Source organism: Mus caroli, chromosome 16 (assembly GCF_900094665.2).
Source record: "Mus caroli chromosome 16, CAROLI_EIJ_v1.1, whole genome shotgun sequence".
In the NCBI taxonomy this organism is placed as follows: Eukaryota; Metazoa; Chordata; class Mammalia; order Rodentia; family Muridae; genus Mus; species Mus caroli.
Genome location: NC_034585.1, coordinates 42,134,563 through 42,148,267, shown reverse-complemented (window position 1 = coordinate 42,148,267; position 13,705 = coordinate 42,134,563). Strand labels below are relative to the sequence as shown.

The 13,705-nt window shown below is 40.0% G+C and overlaps 1 protein-coding gene across 1 annotated transcript in view; it reads right to left on the bottom strand.

The window, feature by feature from the left end:
• LOC110311868 (cell surface glycoprotein CD200 receptor 2) overlaps positions 1 to 13,705 on the bottom strand; it is a 49,398-nt gene continuing 35,693 nt past the window's right edge. The window contains exons 5-6 of the mRNA XM_021185440.2: positions 1,152 to 1,266; positions 1 to 778 (exon numbers count right to left, since the gene is read on the bottom strand). Of these exons, the coding sequence (XP_021041099.1) occupies positions 772 to 778; positions 1,152 to 1,266 (122 nt within the window). The 3' untranslated portion in view covers positions 1 to 771. The remainder of the gene's footprint in view (positions 779 to 1,151; positions 1,267 to 13,705) is intronic.

The window sequence follows — 13,705 nt, the reverse complement described above, 5'->3', positions numbered from 1 at the left end:
CTGTACAATAAATTTTTTATTGGATACTTTATGTATTTACATTTCAAATGTTGTCCCCTTTTCCAGTTTCCCCTCCGGAAGACCCTTTTCCATTCTCCTTTCTCCTGCAACTATGAGAATGCTTCCTACCCACTCACTCCCACCTCACTGCCCTGGCATTCTCTTACACTAGGGAATCAGGCCTTTATGGGACCAAGGGTTTCTCCTTCCACTGATGCCCAACAAGGCCATCCGCTGCTACACAAGCAGCTGGAGCCATAGGTCCTTTCATGTGTAGCCTTTGGTTGGTAATTTAGTCCCTGGGAGCTCTGGGAGATCTGGTTGGTTGATATTGTTGTTCTTCCTATGGGGCTGCAAACCCTCTTCAGTCCTTTCTCTAACTCCTCCATTGGAGATTTTTTTGCTCAGTCCAGTTGTTGGCTGCAAGCATCTACCTATGTATTTGTATGAATAGGAGACAACTATAACAGGCCCCTGTCAGCAAACGCTTCACGGCATCTTCAGTAGTGTCTGGGTTTGGTGTCTGTATATGGGATGGGTCCTTAGGTAGAGCAGTCTCTGGATGGCCTTTCTTTTGGTCTATGCTCCACAATTTGTCCCCATATTTCCTTTAAACAGGAGCCCTTCTCAGTTAAGAATTTGGAGGTGAGTGTCTAACAATCATGAAGACAGCAGGGACAGGTAAGCTGGATTCCAATGAGAAAGTTGATTGCAAATGGCTGTTTTCTTGTATGTGTCATCAGACTAATGGGCTTCCAGAAATCTGGATATTCATGTTCTAGAAATACACAAAAACAAAAACAAATACAAATACAAATTACATATGTTACAATTAAGCCAGAATAAACAGAGTCCCAGAGCAACCAAGAAACTTGTAACCAAATATAATGTTTCAGCAACTTCATTTCTGCTATGGAATCCTCCATGATGGGCCCAGGGTAGGTCCCCCCTAGGTCAGAACTGTAGCAAGGCAGAATCTCTCACAGAGCTTTGAACACCTGTGCCTAGGCTCTGTTATTCACAAAGGCTTGATGCAGAAGAACTGAGGGGACACCCATGCCAGGGGCACATCATTTATTTTCCCAGTCCACTGTTTATATAACAATGCCTTTTCTCTAGTGAGTCTTAACATTTTAGTTTTCAGTTCCTACCTGGTAACATTTCTCTTCTGGAAGAAAGCAAATCCTACTTTAAGAAGAATAACCCCCAAAAGAGCCATTTTCACGTAGAGAATGGTCAGCAAGGAAGGGGTGGTGCTGGTGGTACCTTTAAATACAGGCAAGGGTAAAATGTCAGGTCAGTTCAATAATAGTTCTATGCAAGAAATTAGAGGTAAACAGTTTTAAAATCATTTAAAATAGTCCGAAAGTTTTAGAGACTACTAAAATCAGTACACCTTATGAAGTGTAATTAAGATAGAACTCATACCATTATTTCAGGATCAAGTTTAGGAATCAAGTCTAGCATTTGTGCTTAATAGACATTAGCAAATTATTTTTCAATTAATTATTAGATATTTTCTTCATTTACATTTCAAATGCTATCCCGAAATCCCCTATACCCTCCCCCACCCTGTTCCCCTACCCACCCACTCCCACTTCTTGGCCCTGGTGTTCCCCTCTACTAGGGCATATAAAGTTTGCAAGACCAAGAGGCCTCTCTTCCCAATGATGGCCGACTAGGCCATCTTCTGATACATGTGCAGCTAGAGAAACGAGCTCTGGGGGTACTGGTTAGTTCATATTGTTGTTCCACCTATAAGGTTGCAGACCCCTTCAGTTCCTTGGGTACTTTCTCTAGCTCCTCCACTAGGGGCCCTGTGTTCCATCCAATAGATGACTGTGAGCATCCACTTCTATATTTGCCAGGCACTGGCATAGTCTCACACGGGACAGCTATATCAGGGTCCTTTTAGCAAAATCTTGCTGGCATGTGCAATAGTGTCTGCATTTGGTGGCTGATTATGGGATGGATCCCCAGGTGAGGTAGTCTCTGGATGGTCCATCCTTTTGTCTTAGCTCCAAACTTTGTCTCTGTAATTCCTTTCATGGGTATTTTGTTCCTTATTCTAAGGAGGAATGAAGTATCCACATGTTGGTCTCCCTTCTTCTTGATTTTCTTGTGTTTTGCAAAATGTAGCAAATATTTTAAAGTGAAGAAATGCACCTAAATATTCCTCTCCCTTTCTCCACCCTCCCCCACCACCGACCAGTGCTCTTTCTCAAACTCCTAGCTTCATATTTCTAAGTTGTTACTGTTGCATATTAATACATCATATGAAAATACTAATAGGGAGCCATCCCTGAGAGAAGACTGCTGCTCCCACTCTTAACACCCTTAGTTAACTGTGGTTCTTCCTCTAAGGGTGAGGCTCAAGTGAGATTTCCCTCTTCCATGTTTCTATATTTATTGTTCTAGTCCTGTTTAGGCAGCCATGTTATTGAGGATTCATGGGTGAAGTTTCACCTACATTTCTAGGAGACACAATTTTCCCACAGATTTCCTGTTTCTCTAGCTCTTATCCTGTTTCTATCCCCTATTCTACAATATTCCATGAGAATTAAATGTAGGAATTGTGTTGTGAATGTACCCACGGAGGCTGAATATCCTATGATCTGTGTTCTGCACATATTGACCATTTGTGGCTTTTTGTGATGTTTTCTATTGCAAATAGAAAATTCTTTGGTAACTGTTAAGAGCTATGCTTACTGGTGATTATAGGGTATTTAAATTTTAGATAGGCATTATGGTAGATTAGAGGAGAGCTGTGGCAGATTCCTCTCTGATATCAATGCCTTCACTGATACACTGAGTTATTACTTAGATTTCCTCTACCAGTTGTGATTTCCTAATCTTGAGTGAGCCTTAGACATAATTGGCCAACTATTGGTTGCTGCTAAGATATAATTGCCACTATCACACCTTAGGCATCAAGCTTGCTGGTCATTGCTGTGGTTCATAAGCTTTTCAGCTAGGTGGTACTACCTATTGCTTCCCATTTAGTTCAGCTTGCACAGCCTCTTTGGTGACTGTGAAAGTTACTCCTTGGGAAAGAGGTTTACAGGTGAAATCAGCTAAGATCTTCTAAGTTCTCTGTCTGAAGTGCATCTATGATTAATCTTTTATACAAAAAGTTGGTTTCTTTTTAAAAGAATAGTTTCTTTTTCATTGAAAAAAAAGTAAGAATTTCACATGAAGTATTGTGATCATATTCACGTCTAACTCCTCCTCTAACTCCTGCCAGATCCATACCCACTTTGATACCCCACAAACTTTGTGTGTTTTTTAATAGCCTACTGGTTCAGGTTATGTTGTCCATATACTTCTGGGTTGGAGCCTACCAGAAGCAATGAATACCCTTAGAGATAACTGACTCTCTCTCCTCAAGAAACCACTAAGTGTCCATAGATCCTAGGTTGGAAGAGCAGGGACTCGTGAGTCCCTTTCCATTCTATGTTGGAATATTGACTGGCTTAGTCTTGTTTACATCCTATACAGAAAACTCCATTGCTATGAGCTTATGAATTTGAAAATCCTGTAATGTCCAAATGCTTTTTTTCTCTGATCTTCCCTGATTGGTGACTTTTACAATCTTTCTGCTTTTGTCTTCCTTGACCAGTTGAGAGTTTCTGCTTTAAACACTTGTCACTAAAAAAAGAAACTTTCTCTAAAGAAATATGAGAGTTGCACTAATATGGGTAGAACCATGCAAAATGAGAAGGTGGTTTTATTCTGTGTCCATTTTGTAGAATAATAGACACGGAGCTCCCCATCATGGACACACTTACTTGGCCAGGTGACTTTAAATCCAAGCAGAGGTAATTAGCAACCTTTACAATTTTCAGGCCACATAAGTGGACCCGTGGGCATTATTTATGGACATCTTAGCTGTGTACATATTCTAGTTACTAGGACTAGAACATTTATGAATATAAATGAGCATATTATCTATGTGATCATATAGCACATCTATTTCTCATTTTCTGAGGAACAGCCACATTGGTCTCCACAGCAACTGCACAAATTGCTCTTCAAGGTTCCCTGCCCCCTGCCTACACTGGATTTTATTTTCTTAATATTAGCGATTCTGCATGGATTAAGGTTAAAAATCTCATAGTAGTTTTAATTTGCACTACCTTGATGGTTAAGGATGGCACACAGTTTTTAAAGTATTTACTAGTCCTTTGCATTTCTTCTGAGAGCCCTCCATTCAGTTCCATTACTCATTTTTCAATTTCTTTGTTTAGGCTTTTCTAATGCCATGTATATTCTAAATATTAATCCTCTGTCAGATCTGTGGATAGTCAAGTTTTTTCCCCAATCTATAGGTTGCCTCTTCAGTCAATTAACAGTTTTTCTTTGCAGTATTAAAACTTTGTAATCTCATGTAGTCCTACTTGCTGAGTTTTTAATCTTATTTCCTGAGCAACCAGAGTACTATTCAGAGAGGTCTTACCTGAGCCTTTTCTCTACAGTGTACTCAGTATAATTGGGGCTCTCTCTTGTGAAAGCTTAGAGTTACAGATCTAACATTGAGATCTTTAATCCATTTCAAATTTATTTTGATGCAAAGAGAATAGTCAAGTTTCATTCTTCTACATGTTAATATCCAATTTCCCTACATGATCCTTTTCAGATGCTATCTATTCTGCAGTGAATATTTTCAGAATCTAGTGAAAAATCAGGTGGCTATAGGTGCATGGACTTTTAGGTTGTCCCTCGATCCTGCTGCATTGATCAATATGTCTGTATTGGTACTGGTACCATTCTAATTTTGCTGCTTTGCTGCCACACTCTCTGGTCGAGTCAGATTGACAGGCTGAGGTTTGAAAGCTACTCTGGAGGCAAAAGAGTTTCACAGAAACTCGCTCCTGGAGTCTGGCGTTCTCTCTAACCCATACATTAATTTTCCATTTCCACATTAGTCTAGTGTATGGATCCACGTGCTCTCTTTTAGTATTATCCTATTATAAGTGCCTTTTAAGATTGAATTCTGACATAGCTAAAGCCTTAGTGTTCCAACAGTCCTAGAATGTCCTTGAGCAAAACCATGGGCTTGAAATTCAGTAAGAATGTAAAAGCTAAGTCACTCCCTTACACAGGAATTTACCATCACTAAGGAAGAAGGAAGTTTCAGACCGAAAGGAGAAACCAGAATAGATACTTAGAACTATAGGGAGTTACACACATACACACATATTTACAATGGCCTAAGGGAAAGGTGGACTATACAATAGACTAAAATAGGAACTATGGCAAGGGCACGAAGCCCTTGACCCTGGCTTCTAAGATTAAGTGAATCTTGGGTGGAGCCCTTGTTGATCCCAGTTATTAACAATGAATTCTATCCCAGGTGGTTCCCGTTAGACCTTCTGTGTTTGCATTCCTCTGTTTTCTGTAAGAATCCAGTAACCTCTTTGTACCTTGCAGGTATGTCACCCAACTTCCTTATTGTCTTCTGCATAAAAAGTCTGATGCTCGATTTGACAAAATACATTCAGATTCTACACAACCTCTCCTGTGTGCATCTGTCTGTCATTCATCCCATCCAAAGATTTGCCCACCTGCCCCAGAGACCCATTCCACGCAGACAAAGGGGCCCAGAGAGTCTGTAGCACTTTGCCTGAATAGCAAACTTGAAATTGGATCTGATGACCCTTCCAGTGACATTTTGCTGTCTGTGTTGTTTTAGATGACTTACAATCCATCAAACAGTGCTAAGTAAGGATGAAATGTTCTAAAATATCTGAAGAATCAGAATGGTTACTGAAAACTAGCTGTAAGTTAGGGAGAAGTGGGTTTAGGATAGTGCATGGTGGACTAGTAGATGAAAGAGGTTAATGGAAGAACACTTTTTATAGGATAGGAACAACTTAAAAATAATCTGAGAATGAATTAACCTAAAACCTGTTTGGAACACTAAAAGGGAAATATGGAGATTAGATCTATGATAATTAGAACCTATTTCTAAGTTGTAAGACAGCCAGGACTATGTATGGAGACAATATATCAAAAAATACTAAAAATTTAAAAAAAGAAATTCATTTATGGTCTTTGCTTTCCACCTACTGAAATATAGCTCTTAAAAGAATTGCCAACAAAATTAAAAGTCTTTAGTATGCCAATAAAATGACTGGTGTCTAAAAAGCTCATCGAGAACTTCATAGTTGGGGCTATCCCAGAAAAGCTAAATTGTCATTAGAGAGTTATGACTTGGGATCCTACATGACCACAATCATTGCCACCTAACCTCATGTGAAGAAAGAATGGCAGGAGATTGTGTTAATCACCAATGGTCAAGGATTATCCCTCATGGCTATGTAACAAAATCTTAATATAAATTCTAAATGGTACAGTTTAAGGAGCTTCTGTATGGGGATAACATCAAGGAACTGGGAGCACAGAAATCTTTGAGATGGCATGAAGCTCTGTACTCCTTCCTCCATAAAGAGTCCTAAGAATCTCTTGAATTTGTCTGTCTCTGTGTTGGAGTCTTTATACTAAACCAGTATAGTAAACAAGGTGTCTTCTTCAGTTTTGTGAACCATTTTTACAAATCACTGAACCTGATAAATGAATTATGGAAACATCCAGAATTTATAGCTAGTTGATAAGAAGTGCAAGTAATAACAAAAACTTGTTACTAGTGTCTGAACGGGGTAGTGTGTCCTAGTTAACTCTGTCAACTTGACACAGCTTAGAGCCACCTTAGAGGCCAACACACTATGGACAGGACCAACCTCTGTCCAGGTGACACTGGTTAGTGCGAGTCTGCGGAACTAGAAAACAACTTCATGTTTTCTGCTTCAGTCAGTGTCCTGACTTTACTCCTTCTTCCCCTAAACAGGTTTTGTCTACTCTACTTGTCACACATAGAATGAAGTTAAAACCTATATCTTTCATGGAAGAATAAGGTAAATATCAATTATTTCTTCTTTTTACAAAAGTATTCACCTTGATTCAGTTCTATGAACAGAGTCCGGTTACCAGTCGAATGAGAGACTAAGCAGGACACAGCAGACACATTGTTCTGCTCCCAGTGGCACGTGCTCCTGACAGTCACGGTGCCATTGCTGTGTGATTCACTCTTAGTGACACAATTCCCATCTGGAGTCCAAGAGATCTGTGCAGCAGGCTTGCCTGCCATTGCCTCACAAACTGCAGTTCTATTTTTCCCTGGAAAGTAGGTTACCTCAGGGGGCACTGGAGAGATGGGAAGAAAATAAAGATTCAGTCTTGTCAAATCACAAGGTTTTCTAACACAAATTGGTGACCTGAAATAGCACAATATGTAACATTGTCACTTACCCAGCACTTGGAGGTCATAGACTCTTTCAAAATTCCCTTCAGGTGTTGTTATCTCACATAAGTAATTCCCCTCATGCTGGAGGGTCACTGCACTGATCTGAAGGTCAGGACTGTGGTCAGGTTTGGTGGCCCAAGTGATGTTTCTGCCCAAGCAGCTGGTTTCATTGGTCTCCTTTGTATCTACTTTGTATGCTATTGTGCAGGAAGGCAAGTCTCTGTGCTTTATCATCCATGTGATTAATACTGCTTTTGTCAGTGGAATAGAAAGGCAGCAGAGCAGAGCCTTTGTGCCCATCTGTACAGACACTGTGGTGTACACTGGATACACACAGAGAGAAAGAACGAGAAAAGGAAACCCTGTGAGTTAGGTCTCGCACAGTAACTTATATGAAGTTACACTAGAACAATGTGTGACTAAGAATGTATTCCAACAATAGTAGTTTTTTTTCTCACTTTCCTATGTTTAATCTATCAGAATTAAATGTTATTCATTTTCTAAAGTAAAGGTTCAGGCATGTGGGCTATGCCCAACTTGCACCATAAATCCTCACATTGCTTGGACACTGATGAAAATCATCCATGATGGATATAAGTTTGCTGAGTGGTGATAACTCAACAAAATTATCTGTCACAATCACTTGTGACTAAAGTCGGCCATGTCATTGCTTTAACAGGAGCAGAACTTGCTTATGATAAACATTGTATTAACTATCTCTATTATCCTATATCTATGTCGCTTGGCTCTTTGTGGAACTCAAGTCCTCACAAGTCACATCCAAATCAAGGTCACCTAATCAGATGAAGAAAGAAATTCTTCAACACAGACCTGGGAGGGTGATAATGCCACAGTCTTTCCATCACTCCCTCTGAGATGGCAGAGGTTTAGAGGTAAGTGTTCAGGGTCCCTCCCACCATAACACTACATCACCAGACTCTGCTACTCATCCTGAATCTGTCCAGCAGCCAAGGCATTAGTTACAGTTTCTAAGCAAGGTCATCTCTCCATTCCCACAATATAAGCAAGAATATTATCTTTTGCCATAGGAGATGAACTATTGTTCTGTGTTGTTTGATTCTTATCAGTACAACTTGACCCTAGAAAATATTTAGATACAGATATTTAACTATTTAAATGATTATAAGCAGGAATTCAAGGTTTTATAATCACTGATATGTCAACATCTTGAAAATTGCATTTATAATATACTAATCAGTTTTTTCTCATTCACGAGTAATTTTTTTTTTTTTTTTTTTTTTGCCAAATAGTTTACATTAGCCTTGCCTTCTTCTTCAATCCCCTTGTCAGGTCCACTGTAGGCATACCACATAATCTGACTTCATTAAATTCCTGTCTCCAGATCTCATCTGCCAAGTAAAGTTATTCAGACCAATAATGAACACTTCCCACTGATGAAGAAACAGAGCCATTGTCAACAAAACAAAACAAAAACTATGGAAACAGAATCACAAAGGGTTCATCCTCTCACTTCATTCTACCTGTTCTGCCTTGTGACTGAACGGCAGAAATGAAGCCGAGCAGGATAGGAGAGGTATGAGCGCCCTTTCCTCTTTCAATTCCATCCTTGAGTTCTGTTGAATTGTTCATAGTTATAATGGTTCAAAACTAGGCATGGTTGCACAGAGAGGGGAGACAGGAGAATTATGATGTCAGAGCAGCTGGCCATATTGTGAATTTTGGGCCAACCTGGACTACATACACTGCTTTATAAGAAAAAAATCATAATCAGTTTCTGAAACATTGCCCTGTAATAGTTCCAGGCTTTCCAGGCAACAATTAAAGACGCAGGAAAGGAAAGGTAGCTTTGTTTGTTATCCTAAGGTACCTACAGTATTATGAAGTCCTAGTGTGTCTTTCAATAGTTAAATTTGGGAAATAAAGAAATCTGTGCCATCTTGGGCATGAACTAGATGGAGGGTCCCAAGGTCCCCAGAGGACTTTACATGCTGCAGACACCCTAGGACACCCAGGATCTTAAGATCACTGGTGAGTGGAAGGCAACATCTGTTCCAAAAAACCCAGAGGGTCTTGTGCTAGCAGGAACAGGGAAAAAGGAAACCTGCCCAACTTGTGGCTGGGGGTCATTCCCTTTGGCTCTAGCCCTGCACCATCTTGGGTGTGAACTCAGCGGACCCTAGCACAGCGAGGATCTTGGGATCACTAAGACCAGTGCATGAAGGAGATCACATGGGCAGCAGAAGCAACAGAGCCTCTTGGACAAGGTCCCTTCAGGCCTTCATCCTCAGCCAGGAGGCAGAGCAGAGACCCAGACCCCTGGGCACCTTCCCCACCAGAGGAGACACAGCTTCCAAGGAGGGCTCTGACCCCAGGACTCAGGAGGTGGATCTGAGCTCTAGAATTCTGTGTACCTTCCCTGCAAGAGGAGAGCTTGCTCTGACCAATGAATGGGACTCAGGAGAGTTCTGGGAGAGGACTCCCAGGAGTGCTGACAGAGGCTAAAGAATCACAAGAGGAACAAGCTCCAGCCAGAGACAGCTAGAACATCTAACACCAGAGATTACCAGATAGTGAAAGGCAAATGAAAGAATCTTACTAACAGAAACCAAGACCACTCAGCATCATTAGAACCCAGTATGCCCACCACAATGAGTCCTGGATACCCCAACACACCCAAAAAGCAAGATTCAGACTTAAAATCATATCTCACAAAGCTGGTAGAGGATTGTTTACTCAAGCCATTATTGAATAGCTGGGATAAAAATGAAAAAAGCTTGAGAAGACCTCAGTACCATAGCTTCGGGAACTGAAGGCCAGCTAGTAGCTGGTTGAGTGGATGTAGAATGTTTCAGACTTACCAAGAGGCTCTAACACAACATCAGGGTAAGCCATTCAGAAGTGTGACCTAGTGTCTGTCAGGTAAAAGTAGCCCTTTATGCTAATTTTTTTCAATTTTTATTAGATATTTTCTTCATTTACATTTCAAATGTTATCCTAAAAGTCCCCTATACTCTCCCCCTGCCCTGCTCCCCTACACACCCACTCCCACTTCTTGGTCCTGGCATTTCCCTGTACAGGGGCATATAAAGTTTGCAAGACCAAGAGGCCTCTCTTCCCAATGATAGCGAACTAGGCCATCTTCTGCTACATATGCAGCTAGAGAGAGATACAAACTCTGGGGGTACTGGTTAGTTCATATTGTTGTTCCACCTATAGGGTAGCAGACCCCTTCAGCTCCTTGGGTACATTCTCTAGCTCCTCCATTGGGGGCCCTGTGTTCCATCCAATAGATGACTGTGAGCATCCACTTCTGTATTAGCCAGGAACTGGCATAGCCTCACAAGAGACAGCTATATCAGGGTCCTTTCAGCAAAATCTTGCTGTCATATGCAATAGTGTCTGTGTTTGGTGGCTGATGATGGGATGGATCTCTGGGTGGGGCAGTCTCTGGATGGTCCATTCTTTCTTTTCAGCGGCAAACTTTATCTCTGTAACTCCTTCCATGGGAATTTTGTTCCCTATTCTAAGGAGGAACAAAGTATCCACAATTTGGTCTTCTTTCTTCTTGATTTTCTTGTGTTTTGCAAATTGTATCTTGGGTATTCTAAGTTTCTGGGCTACTATCCACTTATCAGTGAGTGCATATCAAGTGAGTTCTTTTGTGATTGGGTTACCTCACTAAGGATGATATCCTCCAGATACCTCCATTTGCCTAAGAATTTCATAAATTCTTTGTTTTTAATAGCTGAGAAGTACTCCATTGTGTAAATGTACCACATTTTCTGTATCCATTCCTCTGTTGAAGTACATCTGGGTTCTTTCCAGCTTCTGGCTATTATAAATAAGGCTGCTATGAACATAGTGGAGCATGTGTCCTTATTATAAGTTGGAACATCTTCTGGGTGTATGCCCAGGAGAGGTATTGCTGGATCTCCCTGTAGTCCTATGTCCAATTTTCTGAGGAACCGCCAGACTGATTTCCAGAGTGGTTGTAACAGCTTGCAATCCCACCAACAATGGAGGAGTGTTCCTCTTTCTCCACATCTTTGCCAGCATCTGCTGTCACCTGAATTTTTGATCTTAGAAATTCTGACTGGTGTGAGGTAGAATCTCAGGGTTGTTTTGATTTGTATTTCCCTGATGATTAAGGATGTTGAACATTTTTTCAGGTGCTTCTCGGCCATTTTGTATTCCTCAGTTGAGAATTTTTTGGTTAGCTCTGTACCTCATTTTTTAATGAGGTTATCTGAATTTCTGGAATCCAGCTTCGTGAACTCTTTATTGGATATTAGTTCCCTATCAGATTTAGGATTGGTAAAAATCCTTTGCCAATCTTTTGGTGGCCTTTTTGTCTTATTGACTGTATGTTTTGTCTTACAGAAGCTTTGCAATTTTATGAGGTCCAATTTGTCGATTCTTGATCTTCCAGCACAAGCCATTTCTGTTCTGTTTAGGAATTTTTCTCCCATGCCCATATCTTCGAGGCTTTTCCAACTTTCTCCTCTATAAATTTCAGTGTCTCTGGTTTTATGTGGAGTGCTTTGATCCACTTAGACTTGAGCTTCATACAAGGAGATAAGAATGGATCAATTTGCATTCTTCTACAAGATAACCACCAGTTGTGCCAGCACCATTTGTTGAAAATGCTCTTTTTCCACTGGATGGTTTTTGCTCTCTTGTCAAAGATCAAGTGACTATAGGTGTGTGGGTTCATTTCTGGGTCTTCAGTTCTATTTCATTGATCTACCTGTCTATCGCTGTACCAGTACCATGCAGTTTTTATCACAATTGCTCTGAGGTCAGGCATGGTGTTTCCACCAGAGGTTCTTTTATTGTTGAGAATAGATTTTGGTATCCTAGGTTTTTGTTATTCCAGATGAATTTCCAAATTGCCCTTTCTAACTCAGTGAAAAATGAGTTGGAAGCTGGAATAGGATTTTAAGAAATGAATTGATAACTCCCGTAAAGAAATACAGGAAAACACTGCAAAATAGGTAGAAGTCCTTAAAGAATTACAGGAAAACACTACTAAAGACGTAGAAGTCCTTACAGAGGAAGCACAAAAATCCCTCAAAGAATTTCAGGAAAACACAACCTAACAGGTGATGGAATTGAACAAAACCATCCAAGATCTAAAAATGGAAGTAGAAACAATGAAGAAAACCCAAAGGGAGACAACTCTGGAGATAGAAACCCTAAGAAGGAGATCAGGAACAATAGATGTGAGCATCAACAACAGAATAAAGAGAAGGAAGAGAGAATCTCAGGTGCAAAAGATTCCATAGAGAACATGGACACAACAATCAAAGAAAATGAAAAACACAAAAAGATTCTCACCCAAAACATCAAGGAATACAAGACACAGTAAGGAGACAAACCTGTGGATAATAGGTATAGATGAGAATGAAGATTTTCAACTTAAAGGGCCAGTAAATATCTTCAACAAAATTATAGGAGAAAACGTCCCTAACCTAAAGAAAGTGGTGCCCATGAACATACAAGAAGCCTACAGAACTACAAATAGACTGGAACAGAAAAGAAATTCCTACCAACACATAATAATCAGAACAACAAATGCACTAAATAATGACAGAATAATAAAAGCAGTAAGGGAAATAGGTCATTTAACATATAAAGACAGACCTATCAGAAATACACCAGACTTCTCACCAAAGACTATGAAAGCCAGAAGATACTGGACAGATGGTATAAAGACCCTAAAAGAACACAAATGCCAGACCAGGCTACTATACTCAGCAAAAATCTCAATTACCATAGATGGAGAAACCAAAGTATTCCATGAAAAAAACAAATTCACACAATATCATTCCATAAATCCAGCCCCAAAAAGGATAATAAAGGGAAAACACCAACACAAGGATGGAAATTATGCCCTAGGAAAAGCAAGAAAGCAATCCTTCAGCAAACCTAAAAGAAGACAGCCACAAGAACAGAATCCCAACTCTAACAACAAAAAATAACAGGAAGCAACAATTATTTTACTTTAATATCTCTTAATATCAATGTACTCAATTCCCCAATAAAAAGACATAGACTAACAGACTGGATACATAAACAGGACCCAACTTTTTGCTGCTTACAATAAAACCACCTCAAAAAGGCTGGAAAACAATTTTCCAAGCAAATGGTCAAAAGAAACAAACTGGAGTAGCCATTCTAATAAAGAATAAAATTGACTTCCAACACAAAGTTATCAAAATAGACAAGGAGGGGCATTTTATACTCATCAAAGGTAAAATCTACCAAGATGAACTCTCAATTCTGAATATCTATGCTTCAAATGAAGGGGCATCCACATTCATTAAGGAAACTTTAGTAAAGTTCAAAGAACACATTGCACCTCACACAATAATAGTGGGAGACTTCAAAACCCCACTCTCATCAATGGACAGATCCTGG